The sequence below is a fragment of the Artemia sp. Qi Xiang Cuo genome, chromosome 2 (genome assembly GCF_049724085.1).
Source record: "Artemia sp. Qi Xiang Cuo chromosome 2, ASM4972408v1, whole genome shotgun sequence".
Classification (NCBI taxonomy): Eukaryota; Metazoa; Arthropoda; class Branchiopoda; order Anostraca; family Artemiidae; genus Artemia; species Artemia sp. Qi Xiang Cuo.
This window is the reverse complement of record NC_142795.1, coordinates 5133624-5157823: the sequence shown is the minus strand read 5'-3', so window position 1 is coordinate 5157823 and position 24200 is coordinate 5133624. Positions and strand designations below refer to the sequence as shown.

Here is a 24200-nt window from a genome sequence, read left to right as displayed (position 1 = left end):
TATATATATATATATATATATATATATATATATATATATATATATATATATATATATATATATATATATATATATATTTCAAAATTTAGAAATTTTATACTCACATCTAAGTGGTACCAACCCATGCTCTTTATCTATTGTTATTTTTTTTAACATGCAGCACTAGGAGACCAGGTTCGCTTGGTGAAAGGAATTTTGGACATTAGAAAATATTCAGTACCCCCCCCCCCTTCCCTTCTGGAATTGTATTACCTCGTGCCGTGATTTACGCAAAAAACGCTTTTGTGTAATTTTCTATATTTCGTTTTGTTTTTTTTAACTAAGATGCAAAGAGGAAGGTATTTTTTAAACTCAGATGTCAATTTATTTCTTCGGATTGGCATCCCTGGCAAGTTTTATTTAATGTAAGGTTTCAACTGTAGTGTTCCCTCGCGCCATGATTTACACAAAAAACGCTTTGGTGTAATTTTCTATATTGCGTTTTTTTTTTAACTAGTATACAAAGAGGAAGGTAATTTTTAAACTCTAGGCGTCAATTTATTTCTTCGGATTGGCATCCTTGGCAAGTAATATTTAATGTAAGGTTTCAACCGTAATGTTGCAAAGAATTGTTCTGATTTTCTGAATATTCTCAATCAAACAATGCTCAAAGAAAAGTTAATAAATTACGATTTTTTTTTTCGAATACTTTAAATTGAAACACTGCAGCTATTTCAAATGTAAGGAAAATTTCCAGGGAGATTCTTCATAGAAGAGAATTTCCGCGGGGGCGGTGGGAAACTTGCCCGCCAAGTTTTTTCATTGTGCAACATCTTTTTTTGTTATATTTTTTTAAATGAAAAACAACACAAAGTACTCTTTTTGGGTACCATGCGGCACTTTATCATTGCTTTATTAAGCCAAATATATAAAGAGCAATTAAATATAAAAATTAGTTTCAAAGTGAGCCCACAATTAGCTCTCTATCGTCCATGTGTCCAGATTAGCCTTTCCATTCCAAAAATGTCACCCAAATTGCGCTTTAGTGTACCATATGGCACTTTATGTCGAATATATAAAAAAAAACGAAAGATATAAGAATTAGCTTTTATGAGTCCTTAAACATCTCCCCATGATGTTCCAGTGCCTCAATAACAACGAACAGAAATAAGACAACATATCACTGCTGGCCATATTAAAAAGTTATTTTCTCTTGTTGTTCAATGAGGGGGGGGTGTAATTTTCCTGTGTAAGCTTTCAACAATGAAAATTTAAAGGGGTACTTTTTGATTGCTAAGACGTCATTTTCAAATCACATGCAACTGAATGACGCAATGCAGAGGGCTGTTAGACAATGAGTAGTTGAACTGCGAGATTTCAATTCTGATGATGGGCGCAGGACGGTGGGAGGTGAAGGAAGTTGAAGAGCGATATGCAGTTTAATGTTAACGGTAAAGCTGGCAAAAACGTTGAGCTTATTAAACTCGTCATTACCCACCTAAAAGCTTGTTTACAGTACACTAATGTCACCTGCAGTAACCAACTACTGATGGCCTTAGTAAAACCTGAGTCCACTACTTAATTTATGTTTGTTTGATGCATGTGCATTGTTTATTTATGTATTTTGTAATATTTTTTAATTTAACCAAGCAACGTCTTTGCTAAATAGTAACTTTTCTTTGTTGTCGCTTGAAGAAAAATGTCCTATTGAAGACTTAAAGAAGAACCGGGCTATCTTTTCTGTTTAAGCGTTTGGGCTGCTACATATTCTGTAAATTAATAATTCTGAATAAGCGCGTTCATAGGCTCAACAATTTAAGATGACCAAACTTTCAGTTCCTTAACCAGTTCCATGAAAAACAGCTTTGCACAGCTCTCAACTTTGATGTGTTTTATAACGTTGTTAAAAGTATAATTTTTATTGATCTTAATTGGTTATAACAGGATAATAAAACCTGAAAATTGTAGAGCTCCTTACTTTCTTTGGCTCAGAGCCAGATTTAAAAAAGCAATGGAAAGTGGAACAAGAAGAAGAAGAAGAAGGTATTGAAAAGGGATTGGATTTGATTCCCGTCTGCGTCTTCTTATAGTAACACAGTGAAAATCAACAGTCTTAACAGTGGCAAAATTCCAGGGGGCGCAAACAAGTCAGCTTTGAACAAACAAGCTTTGAAAAAACAAAAAAGCATGACTCTAACTGATGATAGCAAGGTTTTGTGTCATTTTGATGCAGTTGACATCTATCCAGACGATGCCATTGCTTTAAGAATGGCTTTTAGTATGCCTGTTACAAACTGCACAGGAGAAAGATCCTTCTCCACCCCTCATCGGGTAAAGAACTACTGAAGTCCTTAAATCAACCACGGCAGATTAACATCATTATCCCTGATCACTATTGAGGGAAGGCTGACTCAAGAAATGCCTTGCGAAGACATCATACGCTGCTTAGCGCGACAAAAGCCAGGGGGAATGCTTGATCAATTGTCTTTGAAGATAAATAGTCCTACTCACAAAATAACGTATAATGCGTAGATGTATTTATGTTTTGTTATCTATCAATGGATTAAACTTATTTCCAATACCTTGATGGTTTATTTAATTTACTTATTGCCCCCAACGTACAAATATTTGGTTTTCAAATTATTATAGTAAGTGATTTTATTTTGCGATCAAATAAAAATTGTCATCATAATGATTATTTTCTCAAGGTATATTGACTCTCCCTTTTATGGTATAAATACGGAGTGGCAAAAACGCTTGGGCCTAGAGACATGAAAGCCTTAAATCGGGCCCTGCGTAAAGATGGGGCTGAGGAGGGGTCATCCCACTCTTATACTTAATGATCCCTGTCTGTTTTAAATTTTACTGTCACTCTCTACTTTTATTTGAGAAAAAAATTGTTTAACAGCTAATCCCATATAGCCTCAGATTCTAATATTTCTTCAGATTCAATATTTCATATTCAGTATTCAATATTCAGATCCATTTTCCAATATATTCACTTTTCAGCTTTTACTGCCACCATTATTTCCGATTTCCGTCTCTTTCTTAGCCAGAATTAACCTTTTCTGGTTCATGTTGACCATCTGGAGGCTTAAGTTCACAGTATATAGAATTAGCAGTATGATCATACCCTATCTCACCCATTATAAAAACCCGGACCAAGGTGCGAGTGCTCCAGAGAACGTTTTTGCAGATATAAACATAAGCGGCATTAGATCTTTTCACGGGTAGACAAGTCAGATTTCTCTTGGACACGAAACAAGTGGAAACTCGCTATTACGAATAATGCACTTTGTAACCATTTTTCATTGATTGACGGAAACAGACTAACCCGCTAATGTAGAAATAAGTGGGAGGAGCTTTTCGTTTGTACCGAGAATGAAGACCAGAAATGATCTGCGATAAACTTACTGGATAATTCTATAAACTGTGCTTAAGTTAGTCCGCAACCACGTGGACGTACCATACTGTATGTGTTGTCACTTATACCGTGTTTTGCGGTATAATACCGCAATTTGGAGAGAAATGCCACACCGCATACCGCAATTATACCGCGAAATGATTTTGATCAGCGTATTTATACCGCGAATTTTATCACTGAATTTATACTAAGTAATGTCACCGTACGGGAAAAAGGACAAATGTTTGCTTTCTACTTCTAATGACATATGGCTGGATAGGTTACTGCGGAACTCACGAGAATTCGGACTAGTAATTAACGTGCTTCCAAGAGCAAATGTTTTATATATCAGTCAGGTGCCTGAATGAAAGTAATTTTCAATAATTAGTATGGTAAAGGTGTAGAGACACTACAAAGCAGAGTGAATACTATACTAGGATTGAGTAAATAAGTAGTCTCGGGCTATCCTATCTTGCTTCTTTTGGGCATTACCTTTCCACTTTTACCGCCCAAATCCAAAATTTAGGAAATTTTTTATTTTTTTAATTTTACCTGATTTCTTATTGCATATCATTCATTCAAATCAAATGTCAATGTAAAGTCGCAGAGTTGCTGTCCAGAGGAAGCAGGTTATAAACCACTTACTCCTTCTTGTAGCCTAGGCTGTTTCATGGTTCCATTGGGCAGCCTATCTGTAACGTTTGTTGTCAGGGGGTTAATGAAAATACATGGATGGCTTCGTCTTCTCAGACTCTGCCACTTGTTCATCACTTTTTCCAAAAAAAAAAAGGAGACCACTATTGAAGCAAGGCTTGTCTCATTTCTTGTTGAACATGATATACCCAATTCGATCACTGACAACTTGCTGAAGTTCGTGAAAAGTAAGCCATTGCCGAATTTGCTGAGCCATACTAGTCTGATTAGAATAAAAGCAATCAACATCGCTCAACAGGCTTTGGCATTTCATTTTCATGAAAAGCTTCTTGTCAACCTAAGAACTAACCTTTTCTCAGTGGATATTGACTAAACAATAGATCAATCTCTAGTCAAACAACTCTGTTTGTGTCAGTTTTTGTAATGTCATAATGGATTTACTGGTAGATTTACTTGCTCTGTTAGAGTGTAATCATGGATCAGTGTCTGTTATTTTCAGTCTGTTGGTTGGAGGGACGGACTATGTTAAGAAGACGGGCGTTCCCATACAGAACTAGATTGAAGATTGCACCACCAATGGGAATAAAGCTCTTGGTCAAGAGGTTTTTTTGAAGAAAAATAACCGTGGGTTACAGTTGTGAAATTTAGCTCGCCTTAATATGCCCTGGTTGCAAGTCATAATTGTAAAAAAAAAAAAAAATCTAAGAGTATGGAAGATTTATTCAAAAAATTTTGTAATCACTTTTAACACAGTGCAAAATGACAAGATGCATATAGGAATAAATATATCTGGGTCTTCATTCAGGTGGAACAACACATATTCCTTGCTTTGGCTCCCACCTGTTGGTTTTCATTTGAAAACTCGACAAGGCGTATTCTGGAGTTTTGGGATGCTCATACTTTGTATTGGGACTCTTGTTATTAAATATCCCTCACAGGAGAACATCAAACTAATTCTAGATCGTTTTCACTTCTCTGAAAAGATAAATGACTTCCTCTATTTTCTGATCCCTCTAGTTACGAGCTAAGAGTTCCTAGTCATCAGTAATTATTTTAGTACTATACCCCTGGCACATGGAATAAGGCAAAGATAGACCAGGAATGGCAGTTCATATCGTCTGTAAATTTTTCTGAAGGCTTGAGTCTTGAAAATTTGGACGACTCTGACATAGTAGTAAATTGGTGCCATATCCTTACACTAAAAACTGCAACTGGAGCAGCAAAGTTTCTAAACATTTTAAAATTGACACAGTACTTTTTTCCTCCTCTTACAATACAATACCTTTTATCCTCTGGACAATTCAATTCTGGTAAAGATTTTCCCCGGACAATTACCCTTAACATACCCACGCGTAAAATTAAATCGGCAAAGAGAAAGAAAGACATAAAGAAATTTCGTATATGAATTCTAGCAAATTCACCCACCATAAAATTTCTTCTTAAAATTTCATCTCCTGGGAACTATTTAAAATTCTCCCAACCACTATATTCATTTATGTTATTTTACTTTGTTCATGGCCGTACATTTGGCTTTAAAATACGCTTATTTATCTATCTATCTAATATGCAGAATAATTGTACCAAACACATTTTGCATGCAGACCCTTTATGCTTACCCCCCCCCCCCCTAATGTTCAAATCTATAGCACAAATTTATTTCTAAAGTAACGAAGAAACTAACAAAAAAACCGGTGTGTTCTCGAATTTTACACAGCGTAAACTTGAGTGAGTGGCGCATAATATACAAGTACCAAAATTCAATACCCCTACGGAAAATAAAAAAATAAAACACAAACAAAATTCTCAAACTTGGAAAGCCTTATTTTCCACGGGGGGTATTTTTTTTTTTTTTTTTTTTGGGGGGGGGAGGGGGGTATTTTCCGCGGGGGTGTATTTCCCGGGGTATTTTCCGGGGGGGGAGGTATTTTCCGCAGGGGTATTTTGAGGGGGGTATTTTCCGAGGGGGGGGGGGGTAGACGCCGGGCACCGTAAATAATATGCTCTTTCGAAAAGTTGAAAATGGTAGAAACGCATCACTACAAATTGTATTGTTTTTTTACATTATTTTTTTGGAATGTATTTTAAGGAAGAAAGTTTTGTAAAAATTGCTTCTGTAGCGCAAAGCGTCTAAAATTAAAAAAGGAAAAAAAAAATAAGCATCTGGTTCAAGAATGTCATTTTGCATATTTGATGAGCCAGTAAAAACTTTTCAATCTCACATTCTCGTCTTTTGGAGTGCGTCAAACTGTCTACTTTCTTTAAAAAAAAAATGTGGCGGAAGACTGGAAGTGTAGACTGGCATATTTATCTCCTTTTTTTTTGTTTTCAAGACCGGTATATGAGAGGATACAAAAATAGAAAAATGGGACAAAACGACAGTATACACAGTATTTCTGGAGAAAGCGCCGAAAATGAAACGAATATTGATAAATAAATTTTTAATTTAGTTTAAAAAAGAAAAGAGTAGATTATCCTGCTTCCAATTTTCTAGAGAACGGATGGTCTGGACGAGCTATTAGTTATGAAGAACGGGTTAGAGTGCCTGAAAGTGGGAAAAAGATATGAATGTATCATTGGGAAGTATTTTTCTTTTTCTTATATGGGGTGGGTATCTCGGGGATGTTTCTTTTCATTTTTATTCTACCTTTCTTGTTCAAAGTCCATGTTAAAATCTACCACTTAAAAAAAATGATGAAGAATAGTATCCATTTGCTAGAAAAGTAGCAAGGAATTAATTGCTTTTAAAAAGTAAGTTTTTTGTTGAAACTAGTGACGACGTATTTGCATTACGGGTATCAAAATATGCCATAAATTATACCGTGTTTCGGTAGAAAGGATACCGCAAAAACACCGCTTTTTTCATCCACCGGCACCGCTTTTTGGTATGGGTCAAGCGGCAACACTGCATATTGTTCTAGCAATTTTTAAATTTATTCATCGTGCTTTAATGAAGGATGGATTCTAAATCTATATTTAGCTTTTTGCAACCTTCACTTCTGTCAAGGGAACAGATAATTGAAACATTAGTAGAGGTATATATTTATTGACTTAGACTAACCTTAAAAAGGAAGTAACTTGAAAAGGTGGGCTATGAATGGATATCAAGGTGCTTCTGTTAGCCCCTGGGCTGGAAGCTATATCAATGTTCAGCCTCCTTTCCAAAATAAAAATAGCTGCTATCATAATTGCATCCAAGCCCCAATCTGATAGAATTCTAGTTTAGCTACTTTTTGCTACCTTGGAAAGGGGATTAGGAAATGAAACTTTCAGGGATGGTTTTGCAGACTAAAGTATATTCTGGAAAGGTATTTTGAAGTACCTACTTCCCAAAGTATATTTTTAGTCATAGATTCATTACTGAAAGTTTCATTTTCCTAACCTAACCCCTTTACAAGATAGCAAAAAGTAGGTCTATCTAAACTAGAATTTTACCCCCACTCCTAATGGGCTATATACCAACATTTGCTAAAACATTGCTATATACAAATGTTGCATTATTTGGTAAATTTGTAGGTGGCACTATAATTTAACTATGACGAAGGGGAAAACATCATTTGATGCCTTTTTTTTCCTTTTTCATAATTCAATAATTGCTTCTTTTGCAAATTGCATCTTCAGCCCTTAAAGGGGCCCTAAAGGATTTGCATTTTTTTAACCACACAAAGATGTTGTCAACACTAGTTAAGTTATTAAAAAGTGGTTAAAAACATCACTAATTTATAAATAAGTTATTCAAGAGTAATATATTCCAAAAATGCTTATTTATAATAATTCAAACCTCATTTATTAGGCAACTCAAATATAAACTGTCTTCCTGCAGTATCAAATTTTCAAATCCCATTAACAAAAATAACACTAAATTTTGCAATTCAAAACTTTGCTGTTGACAATTCAGGGTATATATTTTCACATTAGGGGGGTGGGCATGGGTGTAGGGAGGGGGGGGGGTAGCTGCCCCCCCCCCTAGACATTCAAATTTAAACTAGATATGGCTGGAAAAGCAGATGGTTGGAAAAACAGTTGATAAAAGGCCCTCCATCACACTATCAACTGCCCCCCCCCCCAGACAATATACTCCCTACACCTATGGGGGTGGGGGTAGGTAAAGTTCATGGTAACTTTGTAGTGGGCCAAATAATTTAGCTAGGATAAAAGTAAAAGCATCATTTGATGTTTATTTATTGAAAGAAGCAATTATTGAATTGTAAAAGACCATAAAAAAGGCATGAAATGATGTTTTCACTATCATCCTAGCTAAATTATAGTGCTGCCTAAAAATTTACCCATTATTTTTGTGCATACCCTAGGCTATTGATGTATATGAGGAATATAGTAGGACCCAAAAACAGTGCCTAGGGAGGACTCTGCCCACAATAGCATATGCTCTGGAGAAAACCTTGTTCACTTCACTCAGCACACCTGGGGATAGGCAAAACCAGGAATAAGCTCAAACATTGAGACCTTTGTTCAAAAATGTGAAGCATGTGCAAAATTTGCAATGAACAATCAAAAGCAGCCATTGATTAGTAACTCACTACCATTCATCACTACCCTCACTACCATGGAAGCATACCAGCATTGACCTATTTGAGTGGAACAAAACCTGTTATCTTGTAACTGCTAACTATTACAGCAGATATTTTTAAATAGATAAACTACCAAGTCAGACATCAGCTGTAATTATTGACAAACTGAAAGCTAACTGTGCATGTTTTGGAATCCCTCAGCTGATAACTTCAGACAATGGTTCTCAACCTTTCTCTCAGGAGTTCAGAGACTTTACTCAAGCATGGGAATCCACCTTAAAACCTCTAGTCCCATCTATCTAAGATCAAATGGTGTAGTGGAAAAATCAGTACAAACTTGCAAACAGATACTAATAAAAGGAAAGTGGAAGTGACCCACATATTGCACTTCTAGAATATAGAAACAGCACAGTTGATGGTCATGCCTCACCTGCCCAACTCCTAATGAGTTGCCAGCTTTGGTCTGTCCTACCATACATCAGCTGAGACCAAAAACTATCCCCCTCCATACATTTCCATAACATAGGTCAAAGGTACAGGAAAGACAGAAATCCTATCATGATAAGTCTGCAAAACCACTACCTGAGCTACAACCAAATGACCAATTTTATCTCCAGAAGAAAACAAACAGCCCCTGGACAAAACCAAAAATCATATCCCATCATGGAAACCCCAGATCCTACATAGTGGACATAGAAACAGTTCCAGACTACAACAATACAGAGTCTACATCTCCGGGCATCCCTTTACTCCAGCCAAGAATGCAGTCAGGATCCCACCAATAACAGGGGACAAAAGTAGCTACACCCCTTCAGCCAAATCACCTCAACCAAACCCTGTAGGCTAAACATCAGAACTCCACCAAGAAGTCCCTCAATCCAAGGAGGAAAGGGTAAGCCATCTTCCTCACCCTTCTCTCCACCAAGCATCATGCCTACAGCCCAAAATGAGGCTGCTACTTGCCCAGCCACAAGGACTTAACCCTCCACCACCACACCATGTGTCATGCTGCATACACACAGCAGCAGAGCAATTAGACCACCCTTAAGGCTGGACATGTAAGCAGACACTCTTAAATGAAAGGAAGGGAGATGCAGCTAATCTGCTTGCTTGTCTATTATGTTTTGCTATTTGCTTGCATGTGCTTATATTATGCTCTTGTTCTTGAGTTTTAAATGAATTATAAACCAAAGAGTTCTGCAGTAATGATAATGGATTATTATATTTAGAAAAAGCATAAAAAAATGAAACAAGTACTGTGTTGACCCTGCACATATGTCGGTTATGGAGTCTTGTTTATATTTGCCCAAAAAACTTTTGCAGGTTATATAGACAAGCCTTGGACTGCATTTAGCCCCAGATTGGGTAGGGGAAATGGAGCTGGGATGCAATTGTAATGACAGTGATTATGAACCTAGGCTACATTCCCACCGAGATTTGAATGGTATCTCTATCTTCTTTTTTTGTCTGATTTCTACCTTACAGCATAGAATTATCCACTAGTTCCAGTAATATTGATTGAGTATTCTCCTTCTAAAGGAGCTGCAATAACAAAAAATTCTAACAAGCTTATTTTTTAACAAAGAAATCAGATACGCTAAAGATGATAACCATACTGTTTTCATTGCACCACAGCCTCCCCCTATAATGTTAAGGTATAAATTTAAGCTGTGTTAAACATTGGTAGATTTTTTTTTTTTTTTTATTGGTATTATGAACAATCTGTTTATGAGGAATAAGTACATAGAAGCATAAACTTCTAGTACCATATACCATATAGAACAGAAATCAGATAGCAAAATAAAAGTTCTGCCATTTTCTTTCCATGTACAATAATTGCTACTATTTCAATTTTGTCTCAGGCCTCTTCCCCCTTCCCTTTGCACCTTAATATAGACCTGGGCTATAATACAAGATCTTTAAAATTGTGACAGCAATCTTAAGTAGTCTCTCTTTAAGCATTTACTGTATTAAAATCCAGGTCACAGACCTGAAATAATGCAAGCAAAAGCATTAGCAATACAAAATACAGCTCACTATCATAATGCTAGCAAGCCATGGTAAGCAAATATTCATGTTGATGAATATTATATTCTCCTTTCCTTTTCGAAATAGCTTGTTTGTCATAGGTTTAGTCTTGATGATGACTTTACTTGTAAGCCACTTTTTGTGGCAACAGCAATTCCAGGATGATTGTCGACTTCCAGGATGATTGGAGACAGGAGAGCTGCAGTAATTTCCTGGGTCATGGTAGATGGAGATTTAGTGTTTCAGGTTTTGCAACATTGTGTGTTCTCAATTTGGGGCAAGTCTGGTGATTGAGGCCATGAACGAATACAAAAGTATTGCTGGTGTTTGAACCAGGGTCATAACTCTTTATTATCTGCAGTCGTGGCTTTAAAATGGTTTCTATTCTTGCAGCACACTCTATTTGCTTTTGTCTCTACTATATACAATTGTGGTGCACTGACTTTTCAAAGGACTGTTGTAGGTTGCCAAGTCTAATTGTTGGTCTGTAAACTTTTTGGATGGTCTGGAGTGGACTTAGGCATTTGGAATTTTTGTTGTAGTAGTCTTTCTGTCCTGCATAGGTGCATAGACTTCTGTATAGGTACAACCTTTGGAGACAGGTGCCCTCTCTTTATCTTTCGAGGAAATTCCTGCATAGGTACAACCTTTGGAGACAAGTGCTCAATAGTGCAGGGTATTAAGGATCTTAAGTTTAGACTCATCAGAAGTTGTGCTGAGGAAGCTAGACCATCAACTGATATATGCCGGTATTTGAGGAGAGATAGCTCAATGTCACTTTTTGATTTCTCTGTTTTCATGATCATGGCCTTAGCTATGCCCACTGTTTTCTCAGCAAGGCCAGTATACTTGGAATGGTTTGGACTAAAGATCTTTCATTGAATTCCCCACTGCCTCATGAAATCCTTGAGCATTTCTGAAGTGGATTGTGGACCATTATTAGATGTAATTGTCATAGGTATCCCAAATCTGGATAAGTAAAATTTTATCTTTTGAACTATGAGATTTGCATAAGTATATGTTCCCAGCTCATCAAAATGAAAAAAAAAACGACTGTAATAATCCATCATGATCCTGTAGTATCTTCCACATCTTTAAAAAAGATCTATGCCAACATGTCCCCAAGGATAACTGGGAATATCATGATGGAGCAAAGGTTCACTTGCATTCGGTCTGGAATAAGTGCAGCATGCATTACATTTTTTGATGAAGTCTTCTATTGTCTGTCTCATCTTTTACCAGAACCGGACCAATCTGGCTCTGCTTTTTGTCTTCTCTATACCAAGGTGTGAATCATGGATGTTTTTCAATATTGTGGTTTGCATGCTTGATGGGATGGCAAGATTGCCATCTTTCACAATGATGTCATTGAAGACATTATGATTACTTTGCACTGTCTAGAATTTAGCTATCAATGATGAAACCATAGATTTTTTCTCATGCAAACTTTCTTCTGTCATTTTCCATGAGACCCTCAGCTTTGGATCTTTGAATGTTTCTAGTTTCAGTTCAGATGGCTTTCTTGGATGATTGGTAATAGTTTCATAATGGAGTGTACATAGTAGGCCTATTCAATTTCTCTCTGGGGTGATGATTTTTCCATTCTAAATAGAGCTGGAGAGATTTATCTGGGATTGGTATTTCAGTGCTAGGCCAATATGTTATGCTAAAGTCATAGGGTTGTGGATGTAACAACATCCTTTGAAGTCTTGGGGGCGACTTACTGATTGGCCTTTTGATGATTGTCTCCAGTGGCTTATGGTCACTGATGACTTGGAAGTGGCAGCCATGGAGATTTTGGTGAAAATGATGACACCTAAAGACAATTGCATATAACTCCTTCTAAATTTGTGAATATCTCTGCTCTGTTCCATTAAACAATTTTGATACAAATGAAAGAATTCTATTTTCTTGAAGGAGGATATTACCAAGTCTTGATTTGGAAGCATCAACTTGGATCTCTATCCAACTATTTCTAGTATCAAACAGCAGAATTGTCTTAACTATTTTAATTTTCATGAAAGTTTCTTTGTTTAAATATGTCCATTTGAGTTGCCTCTGCTTAGCTGATGTCCTAAGAGGCTCATCAAAGCTAGAGAGGTTTGGGATATTCTGTGAGAAGTAGTTTGACATTCCAAGGGGTCTTTATAATTCTTCCTGCGATTTAGGTGATGGTATATCTTTTATTGCTTGTATTTTCATAATAGTCTGGATGGATTCCTTTTTAAGATAAAAATTTGCCCAAAGTAAGGTATCATAATCAATTTGACAATACACTTATCTTTGTTAAGCTCGACTCCCTTCTCTCTCTAGTGCTTAAAAGGTTTTTTTGAAGGCTCTTATCATGATCCTCTTCAGAAACACCAGAGATGATCATGCAACGGAAATTGATGAGAATCTCTTGAGGTTGTTGAAAGCCTCTTCCATGTGGCATTGAAACTCGTCTTATGCAGACTTTAATCCAAATGGCATATATCTGAATTTGCTCATATAGAGTTGAGAACATTGTCAGTTTGGAATATGCATCAATACATAAGTTCCAATAGTGGGGATCTGGGGTAAATTATCCCAAATGGGGAAAGATGAAATTTTTGGGGGTACAAATGAAACGTTTGTGAGTACAAAGTATATATTTTTAATTTGCTATTTTTTAAACCTGTTAGTATTTTTTTCAACTTAACAATTTAGCATCATGTATAAGCCACACCATCTCACTCTTCTCCACTAGATTGTTCTTGAGTTAAATCTTTGCACAGTAAAGTACAGCCCCAGCTACCTGCTCAGTCCATGTCATTCCGTCAAGATACAAATACATTGACAGGTCAAAGAGCAAGTTTTTCTAGTTAGTTGCTGACAAGACCACCATTTTATTATTAATCATCAATATCTCAATAAAGGTTAGCCGCAATGTGAAAATTTAATTGAAGTATTTTAATTATTATTTTCTGTCTCCCTTCAGATGGCAGCAAATAGAAAAAGAAAATACCAGGACGAATTCCTTAATTATGGTTTTGTAACAATAGAAAACAATGGCACAATGAAACCACAGTGTGTTATATGTATGAAGATACTGATTCAGAATCTTAAAAAAAAGTCAGTTGAAGAAACATTTAGATAATTTGCATTCACTCCTGTCTTCCCAACCGCAAGAATACTTTGCAAATTTAGAAATATCAGTTAAAAGACAAAGATTGAATAGCAACTTGTTTGGTACATTTGATCAGCGTTCAGCAGCAAGAGCTAGCTTTGAAGTAGCCTGGTTGATTGCTTGAAATAAGAAACCATACACTATTGGTGAAAATTTGGTCATACCAGCTGCTGTAAAAATGGCAGAGATTATGTGTGGTCAAAAAGAAGCGAAGAAACTCAGTTCAGTGCCCTTGTCTGCGAGAATTGTGAAAGAACAAATTTCCAAATTAGCAGAATATGTGAAGGAACAGCTTATTTTCGCATTAAAATGGGCTAAATATTTTGCTATTCAGGTTGATAAGACAACTGATTTTAGTAGAAATTCCCAGCTAATTGTATATGTTTGCTGCAAAGGTGCAGATAATTTTAAAGAGGAATGGCTGTTTTGTTCTCCATCGTTTCGTCGATGGCATCGACGAAATCGACCTCCATCGATTCTAACATCGTTTCGTACTGAGTAAACTAAAACTGAGAAAAACATAAAGTAAAATTTGAACACAAATATCATATAAAAAGTCGCAAATATCTTATTAATGTCAATGGCTAGCTAAATCCTGCACTGTAAAAAAAATTGTTTGAGATTGAACAAAAATTGTTTGTAATATTTATCGACAGCAAAATTTGAATCTCAATAGCTTAAATTGAATATTAGAGACCATTTTGGTATTCCATTATCATTATAGAATATCCTATCTGCTGAGAAAAAAATGTTGGATTCCCATACCCGAATTGAATTTTAAACCGAACATGTTGGATCTCGTTGAGATCCAACCGAACTAGTTGAGATCTCGTGGAATTGATGTCTATAATAAAGAAAATGAATACTTCAATGCATAAAGTTTAAAATGGGAAGACTGTATTTCTGTATCTTTGGATAGAGCTCCTTTGGATGGGTTATATAAGTGGTTTTTAAGCTTTTGTAATAAAAATAACCCAAATATTGAAGTTACTCACTGTATGATCCATTGCCAGGCCCTTATGATCAAATATTTAGAACCTACACTGGAAGCCGTCATGCATGATGTCATCAAGATTGTAAATTTTATCAAGGGACATGCATTAAACACGCGGCTATTTCGTCAATTATGTTAGGACGGTGAAGCTGAATATACGGACCTATTTTATTATATAGAAGTAAGGTGGCTTTCTCTTGGAAATGTACTAAATCGAGTATGGACTCTCAAAACTGAAGTCGAAATCTGAATGGTTGACCAAAAAAATATTCTCGCATATGTATTTAAAAACTCTTCCTATGTTTCATATCTCGCATATTTAGCAGACATTTTTGAGGGTATAGATATATTAAACAAATAATTGCAGGGAAAGAGTATTAATATCATTTCAGCGAGAGAAATAGTGTCAGCGTTTGGATTAAAGTTGCAATATTGGAGAAAGTAGAACAGAACAAGATAGCTTCTTTTTCAAGGTTAGCTTTGTTTTTGGAAGATTGCGAAAATATTACTTTTGCTGACATCAAGGATACAATTGTAAGACATCTTATCGAACTCAGAAAGCGGTTTTCAGATTACTTTACAGATCTTGATACACGTACTGTCAGTTGGATTGTATATCCTTTTAAATGTGAAATTGCTATGATACCAGAAGAACCTTCAGGTTTGGCAGAAGCAATTCTTGAGCTTCGATCTAATACTGAAGCACGTATTCAATTTGAGTAAACCAACCTGTCGTCTTTTTAGATATCAAAGCTGCAAAGGCTTTCAAAATTGCACATGAAGAGGCGGTTAAACGATTGCTGCCATTTGGAACAAGATATTTGTGCGAACCAGACTTTTCCACTCTAATGAACATAAGAACGAAGAGCAGAAATTGGTCAAAACTAAAGAGTGTATTCAAATCGCTCTTACATCAAAAAGTCCCAATTTTGAAGCAATTTTATCAAATATGAATCAACATCATTTTTCCAAAACGTGAAGAAAGAATGTTTTCAATTATTCTTTTTTCTAATTTTTCAATTCTAATATTTGTTTGTATCACCATTATTATTATTATTATAATTTGTTACAGTACCCCAAAATATCAATGCTCAATTGCCCCCCAATTGGTTTCAAATTGTTATATATATATTACTTATATTACTATTATTACTGCTATGTATTACTAGTACTAGTTGTTACATTGATAAATTGAATAAATGATCTATACATTTATTTTAGTTATTGTTTTATTTTCAAAATTATCATGAAAGGCTAAAATATGAAAGATGCTAAAAAGAGGTGATTTCGCTTCTCTTTTTTTTTGCTCTTCGCCATGGGGTAGTTATAACATTGATAAATTGAATAAATTATGTTTAAATTAAATTTTTAGCTATTGTTTTCTTTTCAAAATTATCATGAGTGGCTAAAATATGAAAGATGCTAAAAAGAGGTGATTTCGCTTCTCTTTTTTTTTTGCTCTTCGCCATGGGGTAGTTATAACATTGATAAATTGAATAAATTATGTTTAAATTAAATTTTTAGCTATTGTTTTCTTTTCAAAATTATCATGAGGGGCTAAAATATGAAAGATGCTAAAAAGACGTGATTTCGCTTCTCTTTTTTTTTGCTCTTCGCCATGGGGTAATATAAACTTACACAAACATATTTTGGGGTAATGATTAAAAAAGTTTCCCGACCGCTGCAATAACCTGTCTGGGCATCTAGCTTGTAGAAGTACTTACCACCCACATGCTTTTGGGTAGTTTCCTCAAAAGCTTGCATAGTAGGCAGGGTCTATTTATAATTTTGTTACTCTCAAGGTTCCATCTGGTTTCTTGGCAACCAAAGCTGAGTTTACCTAATCAGTTGGATAGGCCAGATTCTCAATGACTTCTAGGCTTTTCATACAACTAGTTCTTCCTTAGACTAAAGACTCAGGGGGAATTGTCTTATGGGCTGAATGGACGGTTGTGCACCTTCCTTGAGTAGTATCTTACATTCTGATTACTGATTACATTACTGATTCATGGATGAACAGTTGATTCCTTTGTTAAGCCTCTGAACTAATAATGTTCACTGTCTTTTTGCTATTAAAACAGACACGTGCAAAGTGGGTTTTCAGCAGTTGCTGCAGATCTTCCCTTTTATACGACACAGGCGATTCTGTGAATATTTTCCCCTCACAGAAATAACATTCACGGTTTTCAAGTTGGTCATGATTAGGTTTAAAAGTCTGTTTTGATTTTTCTTGACAATGTCAATCTCATATTTTATTGGCTGGCTGTGACTGGTTGATCCTGCTGGCATTATTTTTTATTTGTACCTGAGCTTCTGTGTATATTCTGGCTACTTTGATAGCATCTGAGAGGGTCAAGATTGACCCTGACTGGAGTAGTCCTTCAAGGTCTTTTGAGACAATGTACCAACGATGAGGCGCTCACAGACCATTTCATCAACAATTGTAGCTACGTATAAGCAGTCATGCACGAACATTTTTAATTCAGTTGCATACTGTTCTATTTTCTCATCTTCCCTTTGGTCACGTTTGTGGAATACATATCAGGAGAAGATGGGATTAGACTGTGGACTAAAGTAACCATCAAATTTGGCAAGGTATGCACTAATCTTGTCTTCATCCTCAGATGTTACTGTCCAAGTGCTGAACACGTCTTGCCCTTTTTACCAAGCAAACAGTTATGCACATTCTTTTTTCTCAATTTTTCCACTCAAGAGTCCATCGAACATCAGATTGGCACAGTTTTTGAACCTTGTCCAAGCCTCTTTTAGGTTTTCTGATTTCCAGTTCAGCTGAAGGTATGGAACAGTGGTACCCATCTCCTGCTCTAACACCATATAGATAAGTCCCTCTTTAAGCATTAACTTTACAAAAACCCAGGTCACAAACCTGAAATAGTACAAGCACTAAGCAAAAGCATAAGCAATACAAAACACACACATAATGCAAGCAAATATTCATGTCTATGAGTATTACAAAGTCATCTCAGTATCAGTTGTTGTTAGGGAATGGCTAAAACCAAATAAAGCTCACTTCGGTGAGGGTAGGCCACCCCCCCCCCCCCCTACCTCATATACGAAATTTTGAATTGGTTATATCTTATTATTTAAGAGGTAGGAAAGAGAATCAGTGAAATTCAACATGCAATTTAACCACTAAATACAGAATTTCTTCCAATGAGTTCAACAATCAAATAATGATTGAAACTGTATTCAATGTTCCCATCAAAAACGGATACAGAAATGAAAAAAAGGAAGCAAGATGTTTCAGAACAATAATTATCAAATTTCAGCAAAAGTTTTGAAGTTTTTCTTTTTTGTTTCTCTTTAGCATAAGAATGCATTATCACATGATTTGACCTTCTATGCAACATTTGGAGTAAATCAAGTAATATTAAATGAATTGTAAGTTTGTTGCAAATTTGAAACTTTGAATTAAATTCAAGTGGGCTAGAATGTTTTTATGAATAAATATGCAAAGAAATCAAAAACATTTTTCCAAGAAATTAGTTTGACTAGAGTAATTTACAATATGTTAGTATCTGCTTCCAATTTTCTCCGATGCATTTTCAATTACATCACTAACTGGTGCTAGAGTTACTCAGTAAATTTTCTGGCACAAGGATTTGAAAATTTTCTGCATTAAAACATTAAATATCACAAAAAAATAGTTCTTTGGACTTATCTTTCCCCCAATATTTACACAAAAACTGTCATTCTTATTTTGTGGCTTTATGTTAGTTATTACTAGAAATAATTTCAAAATAACAAATTACTGTCACTGTAAATATTTTTTTTCCTTTCCAGAGGTGTATTTCTAAAGACCACCTGATTGATAAAGGAAAGGATGAACTTGTTGAAATTTTTGAAAGAGTGGCTAAACCTCTCACGTGTAGAGGTACCAAACGCAAAAGCAAGCATAGCGGTGTTTCGGTATCTTTAACTGAGAAGAGAGTTGTGACTGAGGTATCTGGTGATGTAAAGACAGGCCAAGTTGACAGCCATACAGATGCTCTAAAAAAAAGTACAATTATATCATTAACTAAGAGAATTAATAGAGAACCAGAAAAGTCACCTGTGCCTTCTAAAATTGCAAAAATGGAACAAACTGAAGACACCAAGTTGAAGGAAGAAACCCCATCAACTAAGAAAAAGAAATGGACGAAAATTGTATGGTGAAGCTTTGCAATAGGCAATAAACAGAAAATCTCCTCCTAATTTTAAGTTTAATTCCCAATATCTTCCTAATCAGCTTGTGTCATTTTCATACGTGCTTTGACTTCCTTACCTATTGAGTTAAAATATTGAGCATGACCTCACTAAATAAACAAAAAAAGATTTATTAGGAGGGAGGGGAGGTCTCAAAGAGAGCTCTACTGACTCTTTCCTGCTGTTTGTCTGGACTGCTGTCACCAGTGGCGGATCCAGGGGCACGTGCCCGCCTCCCTCCCCCCGATGTCAAAAATTGCAATAATTAAAGAGTCAAAAAGGCAAAACTTCCGAGACGAACATTCTGTGCCAGAAAAAGACTGTTCGCATGTATTGTTTTTTGGCATGCTCATAATTTATTTTGTAGGCTTTTTATGGCATATACAGTGGCGTCAATTGGGGAGGGGAGGGAGGTCACGGCCCAGAATCTTTTGCCCCTTCCCAGATTTGGAAAATACCCTCTTGGTATTTTTCTCTGAAAAAGGACTTTTATGGCATTTTCAATTAAACAAATTAAAAAGAAAACAAAATTTCTCCCCCTGGCTTTTGAGAAGTACATTTTTGCCCCTTCCTAATTTCCACGAATTGTCGCCACTGGGCATATATGCATATACAAAAATAATGACTGGTAAAGGATCTGATAATGGGGAAAGTTGTTCTATGATCTTTACATCACTTTATAGTTAAAGAATTGGAAAGAACCAGACTATAAGAGAAATAAGAGGACCAAAATCAGAAGAAAATGACATTTTGGCTTTTAGACTATAAGAGAAACAAGAGTACCTGAGTCAAAATCACAAGAAAATGACATTTTGGCTTTTATTCTGAGCTGTTTCAAATTTTAAAAGGGAAATTCCAAGCTTCCTGTTTTGTTAGTTGGGGCAATAGAGTATTTTTATTCTTTAGTCACCTGGTATGTTTTGGATTTAAGTAAGTTTTTTTTTTTTTCAAACCAAAGAAGTAAGAAGTTTGGTGAGAGTTTCATTAAAGTTATTTTATTGGTAGGTGGATGGACAACCGTCCATCTTATTTTCTATTTTTTTTTTTTTTTAATTATAGTCTTGAAGTGCGAAGGCTATTTGAGGCAATAATTTTTGTATTCATAAGTGAGAGCAAAAAAGAAAATAAGACTTGTTTTTTTTTTTAGGGAAGGAAATCCTTCTTAGTTTAATAGCCAAAAAAGTAGAGCTCAGTAATGACTGGCATGTACTTTGGAGGCCTGGTTTATATTTTAGTCTGGTCCATTTATCAAGAAATCACTTTGGGAGTATATCCAGATATTTTGCCAAAATATTCATGCTAGCTAGTGAATTAAAAATAGGCCTTAAAAATTCTTACCTTAATTCTTCTTGTTTAATATGACAAATGTATCGTGTATTAATTTTTTAACAGAGCCTTTGCGTTGGAGCCTATGACCCTTACGGGGTTAAAGCTTGGTACCAGAGCCGCTAGTCAGCAGAGTTTTAGATTAAAAATTGCTGTTGTAGTGTTTTACATCCTTACTAGACACATGAGTTTTTGAGCAATAGTGGAGTCAATAATTAATTTATTAATTATAAATTTATAGGTGGAGTCAATAATTATGAAATACAAACTAAAATGTTACGCTTTTTCTTTAATTTGCTTCAATTTACCCTTTTTTTAGATAATAATAATAATAATAAAAAATAAAAAAATAATAAAAAAAATCAATCCAGATTGTGAAACTAAAATACTTTATTAAGTTTAAATGTTAATTTATCTTTAATTACTATATGATTGGTGCTTGAAGTTGGCGAGTGGCCAAACAAATTGCTAAAAAGAACTTAGGTCTGGGCTCAAAAACACAGATATAAGCACAGTTCATATAATTATCCAGTATGATCATTCCCTATCTCACCCATTATAAAAACCCGGACCGGGGTGCGAGTGCTCCAGAGAACGTAGAAACATAAGCGGCATCGCATCTTTTCACGGGTAGACAAGTCAGACGCGAAACAATCGGAAACAAGTGGAAACCCGCTATTAATAACTGCACAAAGAAGTGGGAGGAGCTTTTTGTTCGCACCGAGAACGAAGATCAGAAATGATCTGCGATAAGCTTACTGGATAATTATATGAACTGTGGATATAAGGTAGTAATTTAGGGTTCCAATCTTAAAAACAAGTTGAAAACTGATTTGAAGCTTATTGCTTGGATAAAACCATATTAGACACCCTGGCTTTATCAATCCCAGTACAACAAAGATATTTGAAGTGAGTCTGGTATTTCTGCATCAACTGTTTTCCATTTTTACTTGCATAACTTAGTTAAATTATATTTGTAATTTGAATCTATTTTATTTGCTTATTTTCAAAAACTGGAATACTCTTGTGTAGTATTTATCATACAAGAGTACTTAAAAAATACGTTGTAAAAATAGATTGAATTCTAGAACATTGACCAACCTGAAACTTAATAACAGGTGGATTTACCATTCCAGAAGTAATAACATATCAACCTCTGACATAGCTTCAATATGTGATTACTTCAAACTAACAATGCAGACTACCGTTTTTACAACTCTTCCACTATATTTCCTCCATGGAGTAAAGTGATTTGATGTCTACACCTCTCATCTCTCAATTCTAAGAACGATACTGTATCTGAATAGGCATTAGTTGGAGACTTGATAGCATTGTTTTATAATTGAAACTGGTGTTGATTCCAGAAATTGTCCATTTGTGCCTAGTTTTGTATTCTGAGACCTCTTCAACACAGGGAGTTTCAGCAAATCGAGAATGTTTATTTCCTATATGGTTTTACAAAATTCTTAATTTCCCAATTTAGTCTAGATATTCCTCGTTTAATCCTTGGTCTATGTTCTAATCATTTATATTTGATTAAAGTTACTTAAACTTGGTGATGTAGAGTATGACTTCTTGATTATCGTTTATACCAGGCAATGAGTTGTAAAAAGTAGTTAATGAGGATTACACGGAGGCAAAGATCCCAAGTAAAGTTTGGGGAGAGCTCTGAATAACTAACTACCTAAATACTAACTAACTAACTGCTAAATACCTAAATATTAACTAACTAACTACTAAATACACATTATTGGACTGATAATACTACTTTTTGTTTTTGGCCAGTTTATCTGTGACAAAAATTGGTACTTGTTAATTAAACGAAACACACCCAAGAAGTAAAGTTAGGTTAATCCTAATGAAATGTAACCTTCATATAACCGTTAGTTTATATAATAATGTTATTTGGGCTATATATCTGCACTTTAGGGGGGTGGGTAAGTATTTGGACAGCGTTCCCTAACCTAACCTACCCCCCCTCCCTAATGTGCAAATATATAGCCCAAACTGTACAAGTCTAATACATTGTATCACCCGTAACTTGTCTTTGTGGTTATGAAACCGGTTTTCTGAGATCTAACCTAGGAGTAATTCTTGAGTGTGTTTCGTTTAATTAACAAGTACCCAAAAATCAATAAATAATATAGGCTACTATAACTATTCGCATACATATGGCAAACATACTAAATTAGATCAACGCAATCATTCGTTTTTGTTAATGTTAAATTTGTGGTAATTAACACAGCTAAAGAGCTAAGATTCTCACTGCGACCTGTTTTGTGCAACAAATTCTATTAATTTTTTCTATCAAAGTGTAGTGTGGAAAAAAAATATCAATAAAAAAAAATTATCTGAGTTAGTGAAAGTTTCGGGGACAAAGTTTACTTCACTATTACACTTAAAGGTTCAACAAAGAATATGCACAACTTGTAAGAGGGGAAACTCGCACCAGTATTCACAAAAAAATCCACCATCACCATCTAGCATTTGACGTTTCTTGGCATTTTTTGCAAGCTTTCTGATTATGTTTTTCTCGGAACTTGAGATCAAACACTTATTACTACATAAATTTTGCCGTATTATTCCACTAAAAAATGTTAAAAAACACCAAATCTAGATGCCGTTGGTGATTTTTTTTATTATCTTGTCAGACTATAGTACCAGTTTCCACTTATAATTTACTCATAATCTTTCGGGCACGACGTGATTCGAAGGCCTATATGATCAACCAAGGCCGTATCCGGCGGGGGGGGGTTGAACCCCTCCCGAAATGTTTTTTGACTCGTAAAAGCGTAACAAAATTAGATATAAACAAATTTTGTATGCGTTTTTCGAGTTTTTTTTGTGTAACCCCCCTCCCCCAAATTTATCTTTGAGTAAAACCCCCTCCGAAAAAAAAATCCTGGGTATGGCCTTGTGATTAATTACTCTACTCTGGATTCAAAGGGGAGGTTCTCTCCCCTTGTCTTGGGTGTTCTTTCTCCCAAAATCCTGAATCCGCCTCTGAAGTAGGCTTAATGCTTTTTTCTTTAGTTCCTTGAAAAAGCTAATGGGATATAACATTTGGGTTAATATCGAACAGAAAAGAAAACAGGCCTGGACACAAAAAATAGTCACCATTTAATATTCTTTTCTCCGTGACCTTTATACTGGTGTTTTTATGTATTAATTAAAAAAGACTTTTTCCACAAAATAAGTTTTTCAAAGAAAAGTAGAGGACACCATTAAACCAAAAATGGGAAAAAATATAATCAAATAATCGACCAAGCGTGAAACTACCACAAATCAGCATCGATAAATACATGAAACCCAAAACGAACAGAAATTACAATAAACAACCGAGTCAAACTCAAGACGAGCAGAAAATAACCTGAATAGGGCTCAAAAACCCTACGCCTTTCCAAGGCCAGAACATAATTTGCACTTTACTGAAAAAAATATATATGTTTTTACTTTTATAACTTTAATAAATCAAATTATATTAACATTATGATTAACAAATATCAGTATATGTATATTAAACTTACAGTGCACATTCCATTTGTATCTTTTTGAGTAAAGTGCAAATTATGTTCTGGCCATGGGAAGGCATATGGGTTTTGAGCCCTACTCATATTAATTTCTGCTTGTTTTGGGTTTCATTTTTTTTATCGATGCTGATTTGTGGTAGTTTCACGCTTGGTAGATTATTTTATTTTATTTTTGCTCATTTTTGGTTTAATGAAGTTCTTTACTTTTCTTTGAAAAACTTATTTTGTGGAAAAAGTTTTTTTTAATTAATTTCTGTTCATTTTATATTGACATAGTCTTTCCAGGGAAAAAGAAAATAATAATTTAACTGTTTTCTTTTTTTTAACACTTTATAGTTTGGCCTGCTATTTGTATCCCGGAGAAAATTTTTCAGCAATTTTTTACAACATGAACCCTTTTAAAAAT

The 24200-nt window shown here is 35.1% G+C and overlaps 1 protein-coding gene across 2 annotated transcripts in view; it reads left to right on the top strand.

The window, feature by feature from the left end:
* The first annotated feature begins 6964 nt into the window (after window positions 1–6964).
* Window positions 6965–24200, top strand: part of LOC148954826 (uncharacterized) — a 53376-nt gene continuing 36140 nt past the window's right edge. Inside the window, exons 1-2 of one of the 2 annotated variants that reach the window (XM_089098828.1) lie at window positions 6965–7068; window positions 18537–18899. In XM_089098828.1, the coding sequence (XP_088954954.1) occupies window positions 6991–7068; window positions 18537–18899 (441 nt within the window). In that variant the 5' untranslated portion in view covers window positions 6965–6990. Of the gene's footprint in view, window positions 7069–18536; window positions 21838–24200 lie in introns of those variants that run through there. The other variant, XM_089098836.1, reaches the window with a different exon arrangement.